Source organism: Eleutherodactylus coqui, chromosome 1, assembly GCF_035609145.1.
Source record: "Eleutherodactylus coqui strain aEleCoq1 chromosome 1, aEleCoq1.hap1, whole genome shotgun sequence".
NCBI classification, from domain to species: Eukaryota; Metazoa; Chordata; class Amphibia; order Anura; family Eleutherodactylidae; genus Eleutherodactylus; species Eleutherodactylus coqui.
In genome coordinates this window covers 163,138,662-163,165,921 of record NC_089837.1, presented here as the reverse complement: position 1 = coordinate 163,165,921, position 27,260 = coordinate 163,138,662, and the positions used below count along the sequence as shown (strand labels likewise).

The 27,260-nt window shown below is 42.6% G+C and overlaps 1 protein-coding gene across 2 annotated transcripts in view; it reads left to right on the top strand.

Moving 5' to 3' along the window:
• Nucleotides 1-27,260, top strand: part of ARMC9 (armadillo repeat containing 9) — a 137,206-nt gene that overhangs the window by 12,583 nt on the left and 97,363 nt on the right. For both annotated transcript variants that reach the window (XM_066602818.1, XM_066602808.1), the window contains exons 4-8: nt 2,683-2,853; nt 8,171-8,326; nt 11,909-12,001; nt 15,407-15,431; nt 25,687-25,838. In XM_066602818.1, the coding sequence (XP_066458915.1) occupies nt 2,683-2,853; nt 8,171-8,326; nt 11,909-12,001; nt 15,407-15,431; nt 25,687-25,838 (597 nt within the window). The remainder of the gene's footprint in view (nt 1-2,682; nt 2,854-8,170; nt 8,327-11,908; nt 12,002-15,406; nt 15,432-25,686; nt 25,839-27,260) is intronic.

Genomic DNA, 27,260 nt, shown 5'->3' with positions numbered 1-27,260 from the left:
GCCTAGTGCTCTGCCATGGATCATACTTGGATTCTTTCTGTATTTTCTATGATCAGTTTGATTCCCCTGAAATAAAGCTCAAACGTTCCTAAATTCAACATTTTCCAGTTTGCCCCTTTTCACTGTGCTCAGATCATCAGAGTCCAGATATATCTGTGTGAAGATCATTAGGGCATTTATTGGCATTAAATGTCGATAGGCTGCCATAAGCTTTCTGGAGCAGATAGATAGGCAATGCCTGGAATGTTACCCCTGGGGAGGGACCTTTCATGGTAACATGAAGCAACGCCCTGTCTGAGCTGATCTTCACCTCCTGTTATCTGGAGACAGGGTGGTGAATGTTAGGAAATGTCTGTAAGGATTTATTGCTTAATTCTTCTCTATTTAGACCAGAGAGTAAATTAAGATAAGGTCATCTTTCCTGTCTTGGAGGTGAGCACATAGGTATTGGAGTGTGGGTGCAGCAACAGGATATGATAAGGCACATCCCTCCTACTTAAAAAGTAATTAATGATGGATTTCTCAACCCTCCAGACAGTCTGGGTGTTAGCTTACTGCCATTTCATTATGCTGTTTGACTAATTGGATTTTTACCTCTCATAAGCTGGCCATAAATCTAAAACGGTCCTATAAATGCAATCCAAGCACGTGCGCAGAGTTTGAAAAATAGAAAGGACATGTCAATTTTTGGCACAGTTTCCGCATGAAATTTGCCTTGGGCTACCATATGTGGATTTTCTCCCATTGACCGGGGCTAAATAAGTATACAGATGTGCATCAAAACCGTGCCACAACTGTGCCGCAGATTAAACTGTCGCATCCATATTCAAAAAGATCCGATGTGGAGCTGACAGTGACCTATTCATGTCAATGAGTTCTTACTGGTATAGGGAGAGGGTGATATGCCATTGCCAGACACCCCTAGACTGTCAGCACACTGACAGTTGCAGGTATTTATTATGTATGGTCAGCTTTATCCTATTGTTTTCATGTTGTGACAGCAGTGGTTCTGGCAGGTATCTCTCCTCTACTGTATGTACCTTTTTGTATTTGTACAATGAGATGCCATTACATGAACATTAGCTGCCGCTGCTAATGCCTGACTTTAACTGCTAATTGGAAAGCTGCACCTGAACTTGCAACTTCAGTCTGGCAGTTAGCAGTAAATTGTGAGCATTAGGCCTCATTCACATGGGCAATGCGATTTTATGCCAGCCGCATCACTACCGAAAATCACATCAATGAGGAATAGCCGTGATCGAGTCCCGAGATTAATTAGTATTTTCTTGTCCATTCCTACGGGCGTATCACGGCAAAAATATGCTGCAGTGCGGTATTCCGTCGGTTAGTAGAAATCCTCGGTATGACTTCTAATACTTAAATGGAGGCAGCAGTCTTCTTTTCTGAGCACCAGACGCAGGTAAACTCCTTCCCCCGCCCTTTGTTTTCCAGCTCCCATCGAAGTCTATGGGATCTTCCAGTGTTTTTTGTTAAAAGAAAGGTCAAGACCTATCTTTTGACGCAGGGGGAAAAACCACCGATCTAATGTTTAGACGGTGCAAATGTTTTTTTTTTTCTCGTGCTCAAAAATCACCCATGTGACTGAGGGCTTAGCAACAGACACTAATGCTCGTGTAATAGCAACATTAAAGGGAAAGTAGAGCCTTATACAAAACTATAAGGAAATCTATCACCGCTCTTTGTGTATTCCAATCAGTTACTTAGGGCCCTTGTACACGGAACAGCTTATAGGCGCACAAGCACCCGACAGTCGTTCCAGCGATAATCGCTTTTTGCTCAGTGAATGGAGGCGGAGCGGGCTGCAGATCACTTCGGCCCGCCCGCCTCTGTTCACAGTTAACAGGCAGTGGTTCATCTATGACTTGCTGACTCTTTAGGCCGATCACTGTTTGGTTTTTATGTTTGCATGATCTGAATGAATTATCATTCATAGTTCATATTGTGCTGACATTACCACTGAATTATCTTTCAGACTCTTGGGATAATCTTTACGATAATCGTTCAATGTAAGAGGGTCTTCACACTGGTCTTACTGTAGTTGCTAGTTTTGGGGAAGAATTGCTATTCATGCCTCTTTACTTTTGTATCATGGCTTCCATTTATAAAAGAATTTGAAATGCTCTGCCGAACCATAGGATGAATATCAAAGGAGCCCTACAGACCGCATTGACTTAAAATGGGTTATAGGGTCCTTCGTTAAAACGATGTCTTTCATTTTACTTTTAAGGGCTCCTGCACACTTGCGTTTTTCTTGCGTGTTTTTTTCACGCAATTGTCAATGGGACTTTCTAATGTTAAAAACGCATCGCACAAAAATTGCAAAGCACAAACTTGCGATGCGTGTTTAACATTAGAAAGTCCCATTGACAATTGCGTGAAAAAACTGCAGCGATATCGCGTGAAAAAAATGCGCAAGAAAAACGCAAGTGTGCAGGAGCCTTAATGCTGGTAAATACTTGTATTTTTGTTACTTAAAGTAATCAAAAATATCCATGAATTCTTATAAAAGCATCCTTGATTAAAGGAAACTTGTCTAGGGTGGGGCGGGGTAAAAGGATCTGACACTTGGTGGTCTGGTAAATGGTTAAATAGAGGCTATACGTATACATTGAATGCAACCAGCTTATCCTGACCCTCATCATATCGCGTTCTATCTTGCAGAAAGACCTCCTAACTGCTTTTGAAGATGGGGACACAAAAACGTTCTTTGAGCAGTGGAATGAACATGTCCCTCTAGAGATACGCAGCAATGATCCTTTGGCACAAAAGCTTGAATTTTACCTTCATATCCATTTTGCCATTTTTCCAATAAAGCATAATCCAGGACGGCTTGTAAGTCTGCAGCCTTATTTCACATGTATTCTGTGCACATTGGTGGGATTTACTCAGATACTTGCCGCTAGTTTCTAAAAACTTGCAAACTTTTGAGGCTTTTCTGCCACTCTTGCTACTACTTAGGCTAATGTCACATAGGTGAGTGTGATATCAGACCCTGAACCTTGGCCCAATATTGCGCTCAAGAACCTGGATGCCAGGTGTTTTGTGTCAAAAACGCCTCTTATCATCTCGGGACCGTGCAAAGTGTTTTCTGGCGCTATTGAAAATAATGAGCGAGTTAGGACATGCCGCAATTTTTTACCCACATCACATTGCGATTGGGTTCATATCCATGATTTGTGTGTTTCGCTTGCTGCCTTTTTTTCTACGCCATGTGAAAGCAGCCTTAAAAGTGGAAGGTGTGGCCTCCTGTAAATGACACATTTACTATCATTTTATGCCAGCTTCTGGCATAAATTATAGTGCATTTCTATGCCAGTTTATAGCTGGTGTACAGTTGCTTTTCTGGTGAAGGAACAGCCGAAAGTTGCAGCAAATGTATTAAGTTTTGCATTTCTTACAAAATCTGGCACATTTCACCCTAACGTATGGTATATGAAACTCTGGTCTATGTAAACTCCGCTCACAGTTCCTTTCTATATTCTTAAGAGTCAAAATGTTACATATTGTACAGTTGGTATATCACCAATATGTTAACTTTTGGATCTCCAGTGAGAAATCAATTTCACTGGGTTAATATGACTACTGACCAACAATGACCATATCAGGATCCTTGTACACGGGCGAGCAATCGTGTGAACGACTGAATGATGACTCATTTGTTTTAACCCCTTAGTGACCAAGCTTTTTTTTTTTTTTCCATTTTCGTTTTTTCCTCCCCCCTTTTAAAAAATCGTAACTCCTTTATTTATCCATCGACGTCGCTGTATAAGGACTTGTTTTTTGCAGGACGAGTTGTATTTTTCAATGCTACTATTTGATGTACCGAAAAACTTAAAAAAATTCTAAGTGAGAGTAATGGAAAAAAACTGACATTCCACCATCTTTCGGTGCGTCTTGTTTCTACAGCACACAAACTGCAACAAAAACAACATGATAACTTTATTCTATGGATCAGTACGATTACTACGATACCAAACTTGTATAGTTTTCTTTTTTCCTGTACTACTTTGTATTAAAAAAAAAAAAAAAAAAAAAGATATTTATTTTGTTAAAAATTATTGTCTGCCGCTATCTTCTGCGCGCAATAGCTTTTTCACTTTTCCGTCAACATAACTGTGCGAGTGCTCTTTTTTTTGCGGGACATCTGGTAGTATGTGTTGGTGCCATTGTGGAATACATATGTCTTTTTTTTTTGCTTTTTTTTCTTGGAGACAAAGTGACCAAAAAAAGCGCATTTTTGGTGTTCTTTATTTTTTTTTTCTGACAACGTTCATCATGCAGGGAAAATAATGCGTTCCTTTGATAGATCAGACTTTTACAAACGCAGCAATACCAAACGTGTTTTTGTTTTATTATTTAGACTATTGTATTATAAGTAAGGCAAAAGTTGTTCTTTTTTTTAACTTTATAACTTTTTTTAATAATTGGTAAAACTTTATTGATCCTTTTTTCCCCCCCTTTTTTTTCTTTTAGTCTCCACAGCGGACAACAACTTGTGATGCTTTGATCGCTCCTTCAGCATGATGTAATGCCATAGCATTACATCATACTGTGATCGGGCAGGCAGTCTATCAAGCCACCCCACGGGAATGACTTGATAGGCATGCTGCCATGGCACCCACACAGCTCCCTGCTATCTCATTTCGGGCGGCCATACGGGATACCCGAACAGCATTTCAGGCATTTAAAGAGTTAACAGTTTTGATCAGCCAACACTTGCATTGAATGAAGGAAGATCACAGCACAATCTCTCTTCATACATAGACCGCTGATACAGGTCGTCAAAAGGTGTATCGGCGGTCACTAAGGGGTTAAAATACCAGCAGCTTACACACGCATATAATTGTCTACATTTTTTTTGTCAATCGCTTGTGCACTCGATCATTGGTCTTTCAGGGGACTGTGTCAGTCAGCAGGAATGACCGAACGATGGCTTTTTCCACGTAACGACTTCCAATTTTTTTTATGATTTTCATGTCTGCATAAAATGAATAAGGAAAAAAATGATCATTTGTTGTTCAATCGTTGGCTGTGAACTTTTATTGATCAGATTCTCATGATCCAATGATCATTCGGTGTAAAGGGCCCTCAGTCAGTGCTCATTAGCCCCGTGTACACAGGCAGGTTATCTGCGCTCTAGGGGCGACCGAATAGTCGTGCCCGTATAACTCGATGATTGGCTGCACGTCTCATTTTTTACATGGTAAGATATTCAGAGGAGCATCGAGAATCTTTCTGCTCGCATAAACCGGTCAGCCTATGAAAAACATTTGTTCGTTCTTCAGTTGATTGTTCATCCCTTTACATGGCCACCCTGTCAGTTGATCAAGTGCTCGGAGGAACACTCGAGCCCTATAATTGACCCATGTAAAAGGACTATTAGATTATAAGTAAAGTACAATTAGTAAACAACTTGAAGTTTTGCATTCGTTCACAGATAAAGCCTCTTTTACACGGGCCGAGAATCTTACGATTCTCGTTTGCCTTAGCTACAAAGCTGGTTTCGTCATCAGCTCGTCCGCGCTCAGTCAGCCTGTTTACACTGCACGAATCTCGATGAGAATCATGAAGTTCTCGTACACTTATCGTTCAGTATTTCACTTTCCTGTCATGCCTGGGGTGACAAAAAATTGCAGAAAGAAATGATAAAAAAAAGAGGTGTAATCAGAAACTACAGCTCAACCCCTTTGTGGGGTAATGAAGCTTAGGTTCTAGGTGTTTTTTGTTTTTTTTTAAACCTTTTTATGAAAAAAATATACTATAGCAAAAATAAATATATAATGTATTAGAGAGATTTTTTTTTGTGGAAGTAGTAAGCTGGAGGTGTGCAAACCAAGATTAGGGTCTAGATTTTTGATTATAGACTTCCTGTGCTATGGCCTTTTGTGATCCATGTTCCATATCTGACAAAGAAGAGCTAGCCGTCTCAGGAGTGGTCTGCTTTTCTTGGCTTGTAAGAGATGGCTAGTCATATCCTTATCATGGCAATATTTAATGTTCTATTGTCTGTAATTATTGATGCTCTGTCTTCACGCTTGACTTCGCTATAGTGTCTTCAGTCCACCCATACATTTCCTGTTAAGACATTGTTAGCACTAATTTCTCCATGGGTTATATTGAGATACACATAATTCGAAACTAAATTAATGTGTAGATTTTTGAGGAATCAACTATACTAATACTAAGCAGTCCGGACTTTAAAGGGAACCTGTCTGCTCAGACCTGCTGTCCAAACTGCAGGCATGATGTTATAGAGCATGAAGAGCTGAGAAGAATGATCTATAGTTTTATGGGGGGAAGATTCAGTATAACCTGTAATTTATTTATTTATATCTCTGCACATTCTGAGCTGAACAGTCCAGTGGGCAGTCCTTATTAGTGAATGACAACTATCTCTCTATGAACAGTCATACAGATAGGTGTTAATCACTGATGGCTCCGCCCATTGGACTGCTCAGCTCGGAATGTGCAGAGATATAAATGAATAAAGTACTAGTTAAACTGAATCTTTCCCCATAAAACTATAGATCATTCTTCTCAGCTCTTCATGCTCTTTAACATGATGACTGCCGTTTGGACAGCTGGTTTGAGTTGATAGAAATATGTTAAAGGGAACCTAACAGCATGATTATCTAGCTGGATGCATGCTGTAGAAAAAAATCTGTACTTTAGTGCATGCTGCGGGTTCTAAACACAATTACATTTTGCCCTGGATTTATGAGTTGATCTATAACTAAAGGCCCATTTAGACACAAAGATTATCGCTCAAAAGATGTCGCTCAAGCGACTTTTGAGCGATAATCGTTGTGTCATTTACAGCTCGAGATGAGTGATCACCTTGCACTGCCAGCGGAGGATGCAGAAGACAAGCGGGGTGTCCCTGCTTGTCTTCTGCATACAGCTGTCCCCTGCTACGAGCACCCGGCTGTTATAGAGCCGAGCGCTGGGAGCGGAGAATGCAGAAGACAAGTGGGGTGTCCCCGCTTGTCTTCTGCATCCAGATATTTTCTACATAGAGCACCCAGCTGTTATAGAGCCGAGCGCTCAGAGCAGAGGATGCAGAAGACAAGTGGGATGTCTCTGCTTGTCTTCTGCATCCAGCAGTTCCCCGCTCCAAGCACCCGTCTGTCATACAGCCGAGCGCTGGGAGCGGAGAATGCAGAAGACAAGTGGGGTGTCCCCGCTTGTCTTCTGCATCCAGGTATTTTCTACACAGAGCACACAGCTGTTATACAGCCGGGCACTCCGAGCGTGGTATAGAGAACAGAGGTGGACCGCTCTGTTCTTCATACCCAGCTGTCATCAGGGAGTGGGATACAGCTGAAACAATAGTATCAGCTGTATCCCCCTGTGAATTACTGATAAGGCTCATGGTTGCCTTTCAGCATGCTGAAAGACCACGATGAGCGACGGGGTAACAAAAACTGCATGATGTCAGTGCAGTTATACACAGCGATGATCGCTCAAAAGGCGGCTTTTGAGCGAATTTTGAGCGATAATCATTGTGTCTAAATGGGCCTTAAGAAAGAACAGTAGTTCTGCAGGTATTGTACTAAAATTGAACATGGTAAACTACACCCTCTTTGCTTCTACAGACACTTATAGTGCGTACAAGTTCCTTGGCAGCTCATGACAACTGCTCGGACCCGAATACGCAGGAGCTTGGAATCCCCAATGCATCTCTGTAAGGCTGCCTTCACATGGGCTAGAAATTCGCGCAAGATTTGTGCATCGTGACTATGAACCCAATTCTTTTGAATGGGGTCATACACAGGAACAATATTTTACTGCATCGCACCATGATGCGATGCAGGAAACAAATTGCGGCATGTTTTATCTTTCTGTGTGCTCTCACATCGCATCTCCCACTGTTTTGAATGGGGCCGGCGGCAGCATCGCACCACAATGGGAGAAACTGCGCTTCTGCGGCAAAATTACGCATGGCCCGATATTGCACTCGCCAGTGTGAAGTTAGTCTGGGAGCAGTGACTAGGTAAGTAAGCTAAGTATCCATTTTGGCATGGGGAAGGAAGTTTCTTCTCCCAATACATTCTAGCATTTTCCTGCAGAGCCAATTTAAGATGTAGTTTATCCATTCTTACATAATATCTACTTTTACATAAATAACTTGTGTTTTCTTTATATATAGGACCGTGCTGATTGTGAAGAGCGAATTTCTCAATTCAAAACCTACTTGGAAACCAGCGGAGCGGCGCTGAGCCAGACTACAGAATTCCTTCCATTCTATGCCCTTCCCTTTGTTCCTAATCCAGCTGCCCATCCATCCTTCAGAGACATTTTCCAGGTAACTATTAACACACATAGAAATACCAACTGCATAGAGGAACTGAGCTGTCAGCGCTAATAAAGTGTTACCTACCAGCCGGGATAAAAAGCTTATTTCAGAGGACAAGGATGCCAGAGACTTCCTTGTTATTGAGCATTTAGTGTTAGCGCTGTGTTGGATCATAAGCTCCTTAGTAATGGTATTTACAACACACAACTTTATGACTAATGGGCACCAAAGTTAGGAAATGAGGCTGGAGCGCTGTAGGGAGCCAAGCACAGAAATCTCTGGTTGAGCATGTAGAGTCTCTTGATCAGTGGCGCCCCCTCTCATAAACAGTCACTCTAAAAGGAATTGTTACCCAGGTGGCTGCTAGAGACCTATATAGCACAATACTTAGTATCCTTAAATATGAAAATAGTTTACAGAACACATCAGCATTTTGCTTTTTGTTTTTGACTGATTTTGTTTAGTTTTTTTTTTCAAATTAAACCGAATTAAAATGGAACCTAATGGAAAAGCGTAGTTTCCATTTTTTCTTTTTTTTAACCCTTTCCAATCCAATTTGTATCCTGGTTTTCCTAGGGGGGCTTACTCTTTTTCTGCCGTTATACAACAACAGTATCTGCTGGCTAAAGCCAGTACTGCATGAGGTGACACGTTGGATAGGCTTCGACAGCAGAGAGGCTGCCAATATACAGAAAGAGAACCCTGACGGATATCTTTCAACATCGGAGCTGTACAGCCCTTAACCCGTTCCCGCTGCAGGGCGTAAGTTTACGTCCTGGCAGCCTGGTACTTCCCGCAACAGGGCGTAAACTTACGTCCTGGAGATAGCGCGGGATCACATAAGATCCCGCAGCGGGAGCCGGCTGTCAGTCACAGCCGGCGTCCCGCTGCAACAGCGGGGGGTCATCGGAGATACGACCCCCACTGTTAACCCCTTCCCTGCCGCGATCTAAGTAGATCGCGGCAGGGAAAGAGTTCACAGAGGGAGCGCGGCTCCCTCTGTGTTTCCGGCCGGAACTCGCGATGTCATCGCGAGAGCCCGGCCTGTCACCATGGCAACAGGACGCCAGACACTGGCGTCCTGTATTGCCTATGCCTATAATCGCTGTACAAGCGATCATCAGAGCAGTGGTTAAAGTCCCTCAGAGGGACACAAACATTGTAAAAAAAAACAAAGATTAAAAAAAGAATTTAAAAAAATATAAAAAAAAGAGTAAAAAAACCCATTTTTTATGCTTTTTCTCAGATTAGCATAAAAAAGGTAAAAAATAAAATAAAATCCCACATATTTGGTATTGTCGCATCCGTAACGACACGTACAATAAGTTGCACATGCTTTTGACTGTGCACGGAAAAAAACGCTAAAAAAAACGCTAAAAAACTGAGGCAAAATGCTAATTTTTAGCATTTTGCCTCACTAAAAACGCAATAAAAGTGATCAAAAAAGCCGTATGTACCCCAAAATGGTACCAATAAAATCTACAGCTCGTCTCGCAAAAAATAAGCCCTCATAGAGTGCCGTACATCAAAAAATAAAAAAGTTACAGGACTTTGAATGCAGCAATTTAGAAAAAAATAAAAATTACCCAGAAAAAGGGTTTTTATTGCAGAAAAGTGGGAAAACCTAAAAAAAATGTAAGAATTTTGGTATCGTTGTAACCGTACTGGTCTGCAGAAAAAATGGAATGTCTCATTTATGCTGCATGAGTACCGCTGTTAAAAAAAAAAAATCTATGGCAGAATTGATGCGTTTTCTCTCCCTGCTATCATTAAAAAAAATAAAAAAAAAAGTTTTACAATATAGTCTATGTACCCAAAAGTGGCACCGATAAAAACTACAGTTCGCCACGCAAAAAACAAGCCCTCATACGGCCGCGTCGACGGAAAAATAAAAAAGTTATGACTTTTGATAAACGGAGAAGAAAATCCGTCCTTAAGCCCAAGATAGGCCATGTCATGAAGGGGTTAATCATAATGTCTTCAGACATCAGACAGTGGATTGGAAAGGGTTATTAGATTCAGTAGACAGATTTTTAAAAAAAAATCAGATTGTTTCCATTTAGTTTAATTTATATCCATTTTTGTAGAAGGTAAGTGAATCAGTACAAGCTAATCAGCCATAAAAATTCCCCTTGCATGGGGTACATTAGTATAACTCCGCCTATAAACAGAACTATTAACATCAACACAAGGTGTCGGGCAGAAGTAACCTATTGAGTATTTCTGTTCTTTACTTTTATTTCTTCCTCTTCGTCTTTTGGGGAGAGTATATTTAAAAATAGAAAGAGAACTACAGTCATGAATTTAGTTTCTGACAGTCCTTGGGTCCAACGCTCTATTCCTACTTGCTTTCCATCAGATAGTGACTAATCAAGGTAAACCAGCTATCTCTAAGAAAGCAGACCATGGTTGCCAAGTTTTAATTAACATCCATTTTGTCTTTTCTTGTCTGTCTTCGCATCTGCACATGTGCATTTAAAAATGTATCCATTAAAAGGACAACATAGGTGTAACAAAATGGAAAACGTAGTTTCCGTTTTGTTTTTTTATGGATTCAGTAGACATATCTTTAAGACATCAGTAGACATGTCTCTTCCTCAGTCCCGCACATGCTCATTTAACCCCCTTAGTGACTGCCCTATAGTGTTTTTACGTCCTTCCATTGCAGGACATGTATGGAGGGAGATAGCGCGGCTACCTCCCTCCATACATTGCGGATGTCAGCTGTTTCTTACAGCTGACAGCCACGGGCAACAGCCCGACAAGTCGCTCGGCCAATCAGGACTGTTAACCCTTTAAACACCCCCGTACGGCATTACATCATACATCAGAAGCGATCTAAGCAAACGAAAATGGGGAAAAAAAAACAAACTGAAAAAGCTCTGTCACTAAGGGGTTAAAAATATATCCATCAAATGGACAACATGGACAGAACCAAACGGTTCCATCACCTATTTTTTAAGATGTTTTTTTAAAACAAGGAAAGGTCCTTTCCTTATTTTCCCCATTTTTTCATTAAAAAAACTGCATTTAGAACAGAACCAAATTAAATACAGCTTACACTCTGAAGTCCCACTGAAATCAATAGGACGTAAAACAACGTTTTTTTTCCATTTTGCTGCTTGTCTGACAGGACAGCAGAATGAATAACAAAAACACTGATGTGAACAAGTTCTCAGATGAATACAGAAGTCCTTGCGATGTACAATAAACACGTGCTTCACTATTGGACACGTATTGACTATGGTTACCTCTTTATGATTGCCAGGGCGCTCTTTGTATTAACAGTGGGAGCGACACTGCAGACAATGCACAACCATATTTCAGAACCTTCAACTCTTCAGCATTCCTGTAAATTGAGTCATCAAACCCCCTTCTCCCAATCTGTGAGGTTATTGAGTCTGTGTGGTGTTTGGGATGTAAATTCCACACATAGAATATTCACAATATTCCATTGCTTGTCACACTCTGAGATTATCCATGTGAGTCTCTGTAATTCAATTGCATCAGCATTGCCAATACTACACTGCAGTGTGTGAGCTCTCCTTACTAGCTGGGTATGTTTGTAATGGATATTTTGGTTTATTTCAGGATTCCTGGGCCCCTGAGCTGAAATCTAGGTTGGAGAAGTTCTTGTCATTGACTCTGAAGGCTGGAAGTACTCCTCGTCTTCTTACACTATATGTATCCTTTGGAAATCTTGGAAGATGGAGGAAACAAATGTTGGATCATAACTTCTATTGTGATAAAACAAGTTATTGGATGAGTTGTGAAATGTTGTATTTATTTTATATTTTAATTGTTTACGCATATGTTCTTTACTTTAAGACCGCTCTCCCACATACCGCTTTTAACCGCGATTAGTGCGGCATCCCAAGTGCTGCAGTACCCACAGTACAATGCTGCAATTGACTTCAATAGGTCCACAGTCATACACTTGAACACGGCGTTTCTAGGACTGTGATTTTCGAGCACTGTGTTTTCTGTTTTCTCCCATTTTAGAGATTTTAACGCACCTCGTCACTCATCACATTGATGGGATGCAGTAAAAAGTGCTGTGAAGCACTGTGACATGTGATCAAAATCACAGTAAAAAAGCTACGATTACAAGCGCCGTTTTCTGAACGCGTGTTTGAGAGGGGCCTGACTTTTGAACAATATTCCACAATGCTCAGTCTGATTATCTGAGCTGTTTAAATCCTACCAGGACTCTCAGGCCGGGCTCACAGGAGCGCATTTTTATTGCGTTTTACGCATGCAATATACACTCGCATTATACGCGGTGAATGGAGTCAATAAAGTACATTCATTTTCATGGATCCATTCGCACTTGCGTATATTCATTGCGTAAAAAAGATTGGGGGAAAGATTCTATTTTACCACGTATTACGCACGATACAGACCTGTTTCTATGGGTGTGTAATAAATGCCATATATACGCAATTGCATTGTGTATGTGTGGCGTTTATACGCAGCATTGCTAATCGTTACAGAGGGAAATTTAAAAAAATGAAACGAGGAAGACTGCACATGACAGCGTGCGTGAGATATACTGTTATGCGAAATCTCTGCGATACGCCTACCCACACAGCGGTAAAATGCTGCGTTATTCATGCAGCGTTTTACCACATGTGCGTGTGACCCCGACCATAGAAAATGCCTGTGATTCCTACTTCCCCCTACCCACTGAGAATGATTGACAGCTTTTCCTGCATGACCTGTATGCTGTCAGTCACTGTGTGCGGGTGATGAGGGGGAAAGGGGAGCACGACTCGCAGGCTTTCTCTAGGAGTGCTGACCGTATTTAAACAGCTTTTTACGTGAAAATACTGAATTTAAATTCAATAATAGCAAGGTATTGCAGGCACAAGTGAATGAGAGCTGTACCTGCAATACTACGATGGGTCACTGCACAGTGTACGGAGCTATCTGCTTCCTGCTCTGAACAGGGTGATAACTGCCCAGCGAACTGCTGGTTGACTTGGGTACCAGGCAGCAGACCCTCAACAATCGGCTATTATTGAACTGTCCGATGTATACGCCATCAATTTAGAAAAACTAGAAAAAACCTTTAATACAAGATTAGTTAGGCTGCTTTCACATGGGCTACAAAATCGCACGATTTTGTAGCGATGCGACTTGCTACTAACTGCATGTATGCGAAGCCCATGGTTTCCTATGGGCTCTTTCACATGAGTGATGTTTTGTACCCTGCGATATTGCTAGAATACAAAATGCGGCATGCTCTATACAGCTGCGATTTGCTGTGTTTTGTAGCCCATGTTTCCCTATGGAGCCTCCTTGTTTATCACATAGCATGAACTTGCAATTTTCGTGCAATGCGATTTTTAACATTAAAAAGTCCTATTAACTTTCTCGCTATAAAATCACGCAATTTCATTGTGCGAGAAGGTCAGTGTAGCAGCGACACGATGCTACATTTTCCCCTAGAATAAGGTCTCCTTGACACTGGTGACAAAGTCGCGCGATTTTGTCACGTTGGTGCAATGCTACAAATAGCATGTATGAGAAGCCCATGCTTTCCTATGGGTTCCTTCACACATGCGATGTTTGTAGCATGCAACATCCTAACACGAAAACCTCACAGGTCCCGCGATATGCCCGCGACTTGTGAGGTTTTGTAGTCCATGTGCCCCTATGGAGCCTTCCTCTCTGTTGCATCGCATAAAAACGGGATTGTTGTGCAGTTAGATGCAACTTTGACAACAGCAGGAAATCCTACAGTCATAGCTATAATCTAAGCCCTGGCTGCAGGAAAAAAATTTAAGAACACATACATCACCTTATAAGCGCTCTCCGACGCCGCAGCAGCTTCTCCCCAGGTCCCGACACTGTTTCTTTTTATCATCTTCTGGCCGGGGATTGAAAAATCCCCGCCTCCTGGCAGCGCTGGCTGTGATTGGCTGACGCTTAGTCAATTTCACAGCCAATGCTGGCTATGATTGGCTAAGCATCAGCCAATCACAGCCAGCGCTTCCAGGAGGCGGAGATCTTTCAATCCCCGGCCAGAAGATGAAGAGAAATAGTGCCGGGGGCCAATAAGAAGCTGCGGCGGTGCCCCGGACAGTGCAGGAGAGGTGATGTATACCTATTTTTTTTTTTTTTCTCCATCTTTTTTTCGGGGTAGGGCTTGTTTTTCAACCCCACCCCCTTACCCCCGAAATTCCTTGCGTGTGATGCTACAAAGTCGCGTAACTTTGTAGCACCACATGCGACTTTGTAGCGCTACAAAACCGTGGTATTGCCGCAAGGAGATGCAGTGATATTTCATGGGCCAGCGATGCGATATTGCTGCGATTTTTCTCGCGGCGAGGCCATGTTGCCCATGTGAAGGAGGCCTAAAGCATCACTGATGCTACAAAATCGTGTGTACATAGCAGCGATTATTGCAGCATTTTTGTAGCAGTGATATCACTGTCGCCTGTGTGAAAGAGGTCCAAGGATGGATTCACACGAGCGTGTTTATGTGCATACAATAGTGCACACAAAAACACATGCCTATTAGAACCATTGGTTCTCTATGGTGGCTTCAGATGTTTGTGTTTTACAGGCATGCAAACGCACGTACCTTCAAAACATAGGACATGCGTGCACCATAGGTCCCTAGTGAGCGTCAATATTCCCCAATTTTTACACAAATGGACGATTTTTAGGGAAGGGCTTATATTCAAAGCTCTTCCCCAAAAATCACTGCATGGCTTGCAGCAGCCCATTGCTTTCATGCATGTTTGTGCACGTACGGGGGTGCGCTGTTTTGTGCGCACCTATGTACGGCACACGCTCGTGTGAATGCACCCTAAAGCAAAGATAGGAAAATGTTCCGCAGTTATGGGCTGTTAAACAAATCATGTCTTTTTCTTTTTTCATCCAAGCTGTCTGCAGTAATATAAGGAGGGGATACGCTCATGTTGGCTGCACTTGTGAGATCTTCCCAAAGATTAAAATGCTGTCTTTGCCCAACATATACATATAATCCAAACAGTACATTTGATGGGAAACATAGATGAGTAGGAATAAGAGAATGTTTGACAGTGCACTGTACTTTCCCTTACTATGTTTAAAATGCAGAAAGAGAGCGGCCAATACAGCAGAGGTGAGAACAATACATATTCTTGCTATACTACAATTGATATTCTGGACATGCAGTTTGTGTGTATTAAAAAGGAAAATTAAGGGTTGGCAACAGAAGTCGCAAAATTTTTGTGCAAATCCAACTTTTGGGGCTCTTGCACCCACTTGCCCAACAGCCCCGACAGATGTACTGTAATTTATGCCTGAAACTGGCATAAATTAAAGGTGAAATCGGTGGCATCTTGTAGGTACACCATAAAAGTCTGGGATGGGAATACTCCTTTAATACTAGAGGCTATTCAAAAATGTGTCAGAAGGCATGAAATGATGAAAAACAACAAACCTAGGTATACTCACCGCTCTGATCCCCTGCAGCTGCTCTCCTCATCACAGCTGGTTTCCTTTTAAAAACTGCAGCGGTGAGTTGTACGCACGCGACCACTGTCGACAATGATCACCTCACCGCTACAGTTTGTAAACAAGGACTGGCAGTAAGTTTAGGAGTGGCGGCACTGGACCAGCAAGGGGTCAGAGCGGTGAGTACACCTTAGTTGTTTTTAACCTTTTTTTTTTTTTTTTTTTTTTTTTTAGCCGTCTGCCGAATTTCTGAATAACTCAGAAACTCTCATTTAACCAAACGGCTCAACATTTTTTTTTTTTTCCAGTTTTTTTTTTTTCTTCTAAAACTGCAGCTGACTTGTCCCTATAATAAAGTGACAGGCCTGCTTTAAGGCGACCCTCTGGTTCTGGGCAAACAAAGATGGCTGTCATACTTTTCTGACTACCTGATGCACAGTGTGTATTAGTGTACATCATTAGTCTAAGGCTGCATTCCCACGAACGTATATCGGCTCGGTTTTCACGCCGAGCCGATATACGTCGTCCTCATCTGCAGGGGGGGAGGGGGAGGATGGAAGAGCCCAGGAGCAGGAACTGAGCTCTCGCCCCCTCTCTGCCTCCTCTCTGTCCCTCTGCACTATTTGCAATGGGGAGAGGCAGGACACGGGTGGGGCTAATTCTCGGAACTTAGCCCCGCCCTGTCCCACCTCCTTTCATTGCAAATAGTGCAGAGGGGCGGAGAGGAGGCAGAGAGGGGGCGGGAGCTCAGTTCCTGCTCCTGGCTTGTTTTTCCATTAGTGGAGGGTTACTTTAAATAACTGTTGTAAGTGGTGAAGTATGCAGCACTTTCCTGGTACTCAGAAAATGTCTGTGTGTATATATTGCATTATTTAAATCTAAGGATATGCGTGTTTTTGAATTTAACCAACACTTGGAAACAATTACCCCAATGGCGTTACATAAACCATCATATTCTAATTATCATATTAGCACAGGTCAAAGAATATTGTTGGCTATTAAAAGGGGTGTATTAGGAATACATTTTAATTTTTCTCTTTGTTTTTATAAAACATAACAAGTTTTCCATTGAAATCGTTATTTAAAAATGCTCCTGTCTAGATATTGCTGTTCCACTCTCGTTATGGAGCCCCGGCTGTTTTTATTATTTCATACAAGCCAATTTTAGACACTTTAAACAAGTCTTGTAACAATGACTGGGAATTGTAAGCCAAAGCCATAAACCATACACAGATAGCTGTTTTGGGGTGATTGGTTTCATCAGTGTGCAGCAGGCTTGGCTATGGACGTGAGTCATGAAGAGTTTCGTTTCTCCTTAAGAAGAGAACCTAGAAGGTATGCGATGAGACTTATAAGGTCACCCATGCTCCTCTGGGAAATATGCAAATGGAAACATGGAACAAAGCCTCTGCTACACTACCTATTGGATACCCTTCCTTACCTACACCTGTAGGCCTCTCGCTAGCCAAGCCAGAAACCTACTGCACACTGAAAGCCAAGAAACGGCTGTCTTTCTGGCTTTACAATTCCCAGTCATTGTTACAGGACTTGTTTAAAGGGTCTAACATTGACTTGCAGGAATGCTGACTTCCAATAGGTGGTGCTGCAGAGATATTATTCCATCTTCCCATAAGTATATAACAGTAATATCTAGACGTAGAATCGTTTTTTAATATGACTTCAAGTGAAAACTGGTTATCTCTTTTGCAAGATCTAGGAAAACAGAATAAATGATTATATTCAGTGGTGAGACGACCCCTTTAAGGGCTGCTGCTCTATTATTCTGCACTTGTTTTCATAAATGGAAGCCTGGTTATTTCAACAAAGTGGTTTTGCCTACAAGATATTTACATTACCTCCTAGAATTGTAGCCAAAATATATATTTTTAAAATTCTTTATTTAAACTTTTTTCAAGTATACAATTTAAAAAAGATCCCTCATGGGGAGACATTAAAATGCATAATTTGATTAAATGCCCAACAAACTTTGATCTAAACGAGAGCAGAGGGCTAGCTCTCTGCGTAGCCACTGGCCATAGTCCTTGGTTCAACCATCAGGTTTGTCGTCTACTCTAGGTATGCCCTAAGGGCTAATCTGTATGATTGAATGAAACAGAAACATTCACAACAGCCAATGTGAACAAACCATACATAATGAACACTTAGGCCCAATGCCCACGCATGGATTATCGCTGCAGAATTCCTGGCCAGATGCCTGCCACAAATTCTGCAGCAATGTCCGTCCATAGACATGCTGTGGTAAACGATTCACCCCTGCCCACGAGCAGAAATCAACTGCGATTTTCCGCTTGCGGGGAGGAATCGCAACATTTTCTATTCTATGCGGACAACTTCCATTGCAGTCAATAGGAGCCGTCCGTCCAGTGGCGATTCATTGCCAGCGCGACAGCAGTGTCACGCACTGCAGGCTGAGACACTCGCCGCGCATCCTGACAGGTGAGTATAGGGTCTCTGGGGGCAGCGGGTCTGATTCCACTGCGAGATTTTGCAGTCGGAATCCGACCCGGCCGTGGGCATGGCCTAAGAGAAGGGTAGTAATTAGAAACAAAGGGGAAAGACAGTCCTACAAGACACTACATTTGAAAGAGTGGGGCGTAGCCAAAATATTTAACTTGCACAATACAAGAGACCTCAGGCCTCGTTCACACGACCTTTGAAGTGTCAGATCCTTGTTGGATTTTTCTGACGTTGATTTAATTCGCATCGTAACTCCAAGTCTGAAATTCGGCATTCTGCAATGGATTTTGATGCATACGTAGCCACAGTCAATCTTTGTGACGCTGCCCAATGAGGATTCTGTGTCAAAATTGTCAATTCAATGCTTTTTATATCCGCAATGTGGATTTTAAAATTCACTTTTGATATAATTGACACTGCTTGGACTAGGTCCTATGGCTGCAGATCTCCATAGCATTCGATAGAATGCTGAAATAGTGTGGATTGCAATGCAGATTTTGGGCATGGAATCGCGAGATTACGCTGTGTAAACGGGACCTTAGGGTATTACAGAAGAATACAAATATTGACCTGCTTAGCAATGAGTTCTATGTTTTATAGAGGGGTTTATGACTTTATAACTCTTTAAATGTTGGTTGATGTAATTTTTTATGATAAATTATAGAGCACATAAGGAATGTTGCTGTAATGTTGGTTATTGCTACTAGCTGGGAGGTGAACAATGAGTTAACTTCTTGGTCTGTGAAGAAGGGATTATTGGGAAGCAAGCCACAGTTTGAGAAAAACAACGTTTTTGGAACATTAAAATGATGATTATCAGACAGTGTTTTGAGAGAAGTATGCAGTGATTACATGGAATATTCTGACCCTTGGTCCGCATTCACCTTGAGATGCCTTCACACAGTCTTGTTTTTGGTCCATATTCCTTCTGTATATATCATACCGAAAACAAGAATGATCTCAGCAGATAGCAACTAGAGCACAAATACTGTATGAGCCATAAGGTACAAATCTACCTACTTTCAGGGTTTCCTTTTTCTTGTTCCATCATGGAAGCAGGAAAACAAAACCCCTGCCATGAATAGATCCATACTATGATGGAAGCGAATAGCGCTTGACGGACCACATAGACTATGGTGGGATCTGTCCGGCTTCTGTCTTCCGCACCTGAGATTTGGAATGGAGCCTCTCGCACCGATGTGAACTGAGCCTAACCGATTTTTACCACTCGGCAAGAATATGCGCAGATAGGGGAAGAATCATTAAAACCTGTCAACCGCAACCGTTTCTTTAAAGGAGTGGTTCCTATAAGAACATATGGGCATTATAGAGTTGGAGGATAAACTCTTACTGGCCAACGCAGGCACACAAAAATAATTCACTGCAGCGGGATGTCATAAAAGGCAGCCAAGGACCATTATGGTAGTTACTAAGCTTGGGCCTCTTTACACTTGGACTTTTTGCACAATAGTTCCGTATAAGAACTTATTCAGACATTGCAGATTTTTGTTATATCTTCCACAACAAAAATCCTCGACAGATCCCAGTACAATACATGTCCGTGTGGTTTTGAAAACCTCTTTCACTTGCAACATATTTTTGTGTGGCAGCCATGATGTGAGTTGCCATAAAAGCAGTTCTAGAGACTTTTTAAGAAAAAAAGTTGCCTGAAGTGTAGCGAAAGTAACTGTACATGACATGTAGTTTTGCATCAGTTCTTGCGCATTTGCTGAATGTTTGAGTATATCCTAAAGCCTGTGCTATGAGAAAGAAACCTTTTCCCTGGTTCCTTAGATATAGCTGTATTCTGTGCATGCCAATACCACAGTCCATGCTGCGGCATAGCATTCCAGATATAGTACACTCTCCTGGACTCCAGCACTTACTAACTTGACGACTTTCCGTTTATTTTCATTGACTCAGAAGACGTTAGGGTGGATTGAGTTTTGTTGATCACTGCTTTGAAACATGTAATATGAATCTCTGGTGCTGAGAGATATTTTTATTTCAAAACTGAAAAAATCTGGGATTGTACCCAAGTGTGTCTAAACTGTATATTAGATTAGCCTTACCCTTAGATGCCCCTCTTTGGGAACCAAATCATCCAATGTTCTTTTTTCAGGGCCTGATGACATAGATAAGCATAAATGAAATCGGTTGTTGTTTTAGGTATTGCAGTTTGCAATTGCGTTTTTAAACATTAGCGGTTAAAAAATTTTTATACCAAAATCAAATTCAACATGTTTTTATTGTATGATTTAGTGAGTATTCTTAATTCTATAAAAAGTTTAAGCCAGTCTCACACGGGCAGGTCGGATTCCGCATTTGGGAGCCCGCAGTGGAATCCGGCTCTGACCGCGGCCAGCAACCTCACGCACCTGTATTTTCTTTACTGTGGATGATCGCGGACACTCGCCGTTTGGTCATGCGCAGTAGGTTTTTTAAAAAAAATGTGTATTTCCAGTGCCGTTACTAGGCGATGTCGGGGGTACCCGCGCTTTATCTGCAATGTCAATTGCGGAAGGGGCACGGGTCGCAGGACTTCTATTGACTTCAATGGAAGCATCTGTGCGGAATCCGCGCAAAAATAGAACATGCTGCTATTTAAATTTCACTTGCGAAAACCGTAATCACTGTCAACTCATCTGAGTGGATATACAAATGTTCTATTTTTTTTTAATGTGCACAGAAAACCGCGGATTGTCTGTGCGGGTGGCGATCACAGATTCCGCAGTTCTGATTCAGTCGTGTAAGACCGACCTACGTGTGGTTCAACCCATTGGCTCTTCATGATTACAGGGCGGAGGGCCGATGGCATCACAGAGTGCAGTCCCTCCCTTTGTAAACTTTGCATATGCTGAGATCAACATTAATTGTGATCCCCACCATTGCAGCAGGACTCCTGCTGTCAGTCCACTATGAATGGCGCAGGCTTCTCAACCCATGCCATCTACATGCTGTAAGTGTACAGCATTTTGTGATAATGTCTTCCTTCTCATGACTTATACATACTTTATGGAGCGGGAAGGGGTTAATATATTCTAATGATACAAAGTTAGTTCATATCCACTTATTCCTGAGGAAATTGATCTTTTTATAGGATTGGTCACTTTATACTAAGCAATTCAATGGTATCAATAATATTGATCAGAACTGGAAGCAATCAGTTTTGCAGTACAAGATTACCCATTTCATGGTTTTTATATTAAATAGAATTTGCTGTAGTTGATCACTGCCTATAATTTTGGTTAGGAATGGGGCACTTTATTTTCTAAGTGCTTGTTCACATTAACCTCGTGATTTCTGTTATGAACGGGTCGGAATGGATAGCAGAAGAGAATTCAAATGGAAGCTAATGAATTCCCTAGTTGGATTTGTGAAAAAAAGGAAAGTTTCTAAAAGTGTGTTTTTTGTTTGGTTCCTTTTATGTCCGTTTTCATGGATACCTTTAGTATTCTTTTGTCTTTCTAACTTTCTGCACATACTCCTTTAAACGGACTGTGGTATGGTGCAATGGATTTTTTTTAAAACTTTTTTCCAGGAACAACAGAAATCCAAATAGGGAATAAACATGGAATACAGCAGTACAAATGTAACAAAAACAAATGCGAATTGTGGCATTCTAAGACAGTAGAGTGTAGGAAGGCTGCATACCTCTTGACATGGAGATTGTATTCAATGAGTATGGCATTCAGGTTTATTGTAGAACTCTTAATATGTGGAGAAACAATTGCAGACAGGTTTTGGATTTTAACTACTAATTTTACCATTCAGACTATTTTGTTCATATATATCCTTAGATGCCAAAAGAAGCTTTGTTTTCAGTTGCTTGTGGTTTTTATTCTTCTTTTCACGTATTTTCCAGTTCTCTAAATCCCTCTTTAGGGTGCTTTCAGGGTATTTTTTACATGGTACAACTGTTGGGTGCCTAAGTGCCCAATAGTCGTTCAGTGAATGGAGCCGGAGCGCGCCACAGATCTCTTCCAGCTGCCTGTCATTCACTGTGAACAGGCAATTGCTCATAGATGAATGGCTGCCTGTTAACATTGAGCAAGAAGCCGTTCATTAGTTGCTTCATTTAAGTGAGTTAAAAAGCAAAATCACTAGCGACTAATAAGCTATTCCTCACTCCGTACCCTGTCGGGTCCTAATTTTACACAGGACGACCAACTATTCGGCCGATAGTTGGTCCCCTTTTCCAGATGCAGTTAAAAAAAGAATCAGAAAGTATCAAAAGCACATGCTAAGGGCTAATGCCCACAGACACAATTATGTCGGTTTCCCCGCAGCGTAAATCTGAAGCAGAATAACACAGCTATTAGATTCTATTGAACCTAATAGCACAGTCCTTGCATTGGGAAAAAAATCGTGGCATGTTCTATTTTACCGCATTTTTCCGCGGCGGGAGGTCTCCATTAATGGAGACCGCAGAAAAGCTTAGTAAAAAAACCTGTTTTTCCGCGATTGTCAGCAGGGTCTTTTTTGTTTATTACCGCGGGATTCCCTCGGTGTAAAACCACAGGCGTATCCCGCCCCCTCCTTGGGCGTGAGCCCTTAGGCCTCATGTCCACTGGCGGAATCCGCATTCGATTTTGCCCATACGGATCCATTAGCCATCCGTGGGCAATTAAATTGTAATTTGCACCCGTGGATGGCATTTTAATGGATTTGCGTTTACTCCCGCACGTGAGAGAAAACGCAGCATGCTCCATTTTCTATGCGTCTCCCACAGGCTTCCATTGAAGCCTATGGAAGCCGTCTGGTCCCGCGGTACACCCGCAGCTGAATTTCTGCTCTCCGGCGCGGGAGTGCGGGAGAGCAGGAATTCAGAGGGAAAAAAAATTGCACACCGCATGCGCGCGGCACGCTGCCGGTTTGCCGAGCGCATCTGCCGGGCACAGAGAAAGAAGATCCGGCCGCGACGGACAGGAACCCGCAGCGTCCGGACAGGTAAGAAAAATCTTTTTTTAGGCCTTATGTCCCTGGGAAAGGAGGGTCCAGCTGCGGGATTCTGCATGAAGAATCCACGCGGGCCCAAATTTCCTAGTGGACATGAGGCCTTGATGTGGTGGAAGACCTTCAAAGTTTTCTATAGCATTTTTAATAGTAAATCTATCACAGAGTATTGGTAAACAGACACTAATTACAGTCAAACAAGGCATGTTGTCTGTACATACCTTTCATTACCATCTCAACCTGTGTGTGTGCGCTAATTTGAGTATAGATTATTAGCCAAAGCTGATTGAGAGTATTTTTTTACACTTTACACCATGATTTCCCAAAATTGTGCCAGATATATGGAGTTTTTATTGCAGTTTTGAAAAAATTGTAACATGACCGCAAGGTGTGAATAAACACTTAGGGCTCATGTCCACGGGCAAAATAAGAATTAAAATCCGCAGCGGATTTTAACTCTTCTCCTGCCCGCGGATCCGCATCCCATAGGGATGCATTGACCACCCGCGGGGTAGATAAATACCCGCGGATCGTCAATAAAAAGGATTTTTAAAAAAATGGAGCATGAAAAAATCTGGACCATGCTCCATTTTCATGCGGGTCTCCCGCGGGGACGGCTCCCGCAGGCTTCTATTGAAGCCTATGGAAGCCGTCCGGATCCGCGGGAGACAAAAATCGGGATTTACTCACACGCTCCGTTTCTTCTCTTCGCGCGGCGCCATCTTCTCTCCGTCACGGCCGGATCTTTTTTCTTCGGGACGGCGCATGCGCGGGGCACGTCACCGACGTCATCATGCGCATCCGCCGAGCCGACGAAAGAAGATCCGGCCGCGACGCAGAGAAGATGACGCCGCGCGAAGAGAAGAAACGGAGCGGATGGGAGGTGAGTTTATTCTCATTTATTCCTATTTTCAGCGCTCATGTCCGCGGGGCAGGAGGGACCCGCTGCAGATTCTCCATGTAGAATCTGCAGCGGATCTGATTTTCCCCGTGGACATGAGGCCTTAGGCTGGGGTCACATGGGACGTATATCCGGTGGAAATCTCGTGGTTTTGCCGCAGCGAAAAACCATGAGATTTCTGCTGGAAAAGCGCTGCTTCAAAACCTGCGGCTTGGCCATGTGCTTTTCCGTTGCGGCCCACGCTCCCATAGAGAAGAGTACGGTCGCAGCGGAAAAAAATAAAATTGACATGCTGTGGTTGGGAAATCCGCGCCGCAGCGTCGGCTTCTGCCGGCTCAGCTGCAAAGGATTGGCCGTCCCATGTGGACGAGATTTTTCACAAATTTCATCCACAATGCTGGCCGTTTCTGGGATTAGCGTCCGCAGGAGGATTTGCCGCAGCAAAACTCCGAACGCAATTTTCGCGACAAATCTGCTCGGTTTGAACCCAGGCTAAGGGCGGCTTCAGATGACCGTATATCGACTGGATTTTCACGCCTGGACAATATACGGTGTCTCTTTCTGCAGGGGGAGGAAACTGGGAGCAGTGCACTGAGCTTCCTCACCTCGACACTATTTTCAATGGAAGGGGGGCGGGATGAGGGTGGAGCTAAGTCTATGAATTTAGCTCTGCCCCACCCCCCATTGCAAATAGCGGAGAGGGGGCGTGAGCTCAGTGCACTGCTCCCGGATCTTCCAACCTCCACACCCTGCAGAGAGCGACACCGTATATCGGCTGGGCGGGAAAATCCGGCCGATATACGGTCATCTGAATAAGCCCCTAAGGATACACACATTTCTGCATTATCTAAATTTAAAAAAAAAATGTCTTGTGTGATCTCTAGAGATGAGCGAGCGTACTCGGAAAAGCACTACTCGCTCGAGTAATTTGCTTTATCCGAGTATCGCTGTGCTCGTCCCTGAAGATTCGGGTGGCGGCACGGAGCGGGGAGCTGCAGGGGAGAGCGGGGAGGAACGGAGGTAAGATCTTTCTCTCCCGCCCGCTCTCCCCTGCTCCCCGCTGCGGCACCCGAATCTTCAGGGACGAGCACAGCGATACTCGGATAAAGCTAATTACTCGAGCGAGTAGTGCTTTTCCGAGTACGCTCGCTCATCTCTAGTGATCTCTCATATTTTAATTTAGCCTGGGATACGTAAACTTTATAGATAAAGGTTTGTCTGTGCATTGCTTTCATATAGCAGAAGATACAGATTTATTCCCATGCTATATTTTAAACTTACAGATGTATCCATCCTTATTTCCCCTTTGCTCAACATAACCCAAAATAAATGGGGAGAGATGATCAGTTTTAGAAAAAAAGGAGCTGACTGTGTTACTCTGTCATGAGATGTGTATGCTTCTATATATGGCCACACAGTGTTTGCAAGTCCTTACCGAGAAAGGAAAGGTTGACACATCTGTAGATCACTACATGTGCTCTACAGGTGAAATGTACTTGCTGACAGGAATCCTTTACAACTTGCATATGTATCTAGCATTCTTTTATAGCAAGCCTTCACTGATAAGAGCCTTTATGTCTTACAGATGTGCAGCTGCAGCAGCAGTTGGCGGAAGCTGAGCACAGAGCCATCACCTACATGAAACGCTTCAATAAGATGCAGTCTGATTACCACAATCTGATAGGTGTCACGGCTGAGCTTGTTGACTCTCTTGAGGCAACAATCAATGGAAAGCTAGTAAGATTCCTTATGTGTTTGTTACTTTTTTTTTATATTTTACCAAATGTATGTATGTGTGTGTATATGTATGTATGTATATATATATATATATATATATATATATATATATATATAATATTTATTCAGAGTTTTTGGCAGTGTTTGATAATGCAGAATCTTACAAATACAGAAATGGATAAAAATAATAATTTAAATAGGTTCTTCATTGTAAGTAAAAGCTATGTTTGATACTTCTGCATCCTGCCTGTGTTCATCGGTCACATGACTGAAAACATTGTCTCCAGGATGCTGTCTTTGTGTTACAATTTACTTGGGTAGAGATCAGCTCTAGTTGTGATTTGATTCACAATAGTAGGTGTTAGGACAGCTACCCACGTCTGCCCCCCTCTTGCTTTTTCGTGCAGATGTGGGCGTCTCTTTGCTCTTCCTACGTGAATGGGCTCATTACTGTGTACTTTCCATCAGCACTGTAGTAGTTAATCCTCCACAGTGCTCTCAGCCCAGCCGCAGCGTAATAGGCTATTACGTTCCTATTTAGCTGAGCTGGGGATCCTCCTCCTTGCCTGAGCATTGGTGTGGGTTTGTCTTATTTACCTTGCAAAGGTCTTTGCTTTTGACTCCTGTGTCTGCCCTGATTCTCGGACTTAACCTGGATTGCGATAATACTCTGCCTGAACCGACACTGGACCAAATCCTGATTGTACTTCAGACTGTTTCGCTGTGCATTACACTGGTGCCTCTGACTCCTGCGGGTCAGCTGCCAACTACATCGGGACTACTTCAGGAGGTAGTGGCCTGCTCTGTTTCCTGCAGCGAAGTCTAGATCCCTGTACAGGGGTTAAAGGGCCCTTAGGCTTCATTCACACGAGCGCATAAACGGTGATGTTTTTACCCCCGGACGATATACGCGATTACCTGAGCCATTCATTCACGAGGGTGAATATATGGCGCGTAAAAATTTTGAACCATGCAAAATGGAACATATGCGACCGAAATATGCCCCGACGCATATACGCTGGGCAAAAAGATAGTTCTGGAACTATCTTTTGCCTGAAATACGGCAGTGGTTTCTATAGACTCCTATGGGAGCTGGAAAATAAAGCGAGGGGGAGGCATTTTAGCAGCGTCCCACGCTGCAAAAAGCTTACTGGTGCCTCTATATAGGCATTGGAAGACATCCCAAGGATTTTTGCAGAGTGGGTTTTTCCCAGGGTGCAACGTATTTTTTCGCTAAAAATGTCGCTTCTGGTCTTGTGAATGGGCGACAAAGCGCTGGCTGTGAACGTGGAAAAATGGCCATTCATGCCAATAAACGGCGTGGACGAGAAAACGTAAAAGTCCTTAGGATTACTCCAAATCCAAACCGGTTAGTTGGCAGAGTGGGTCCACACCTGCTGTCCATAACAGTAGGGCACTTTT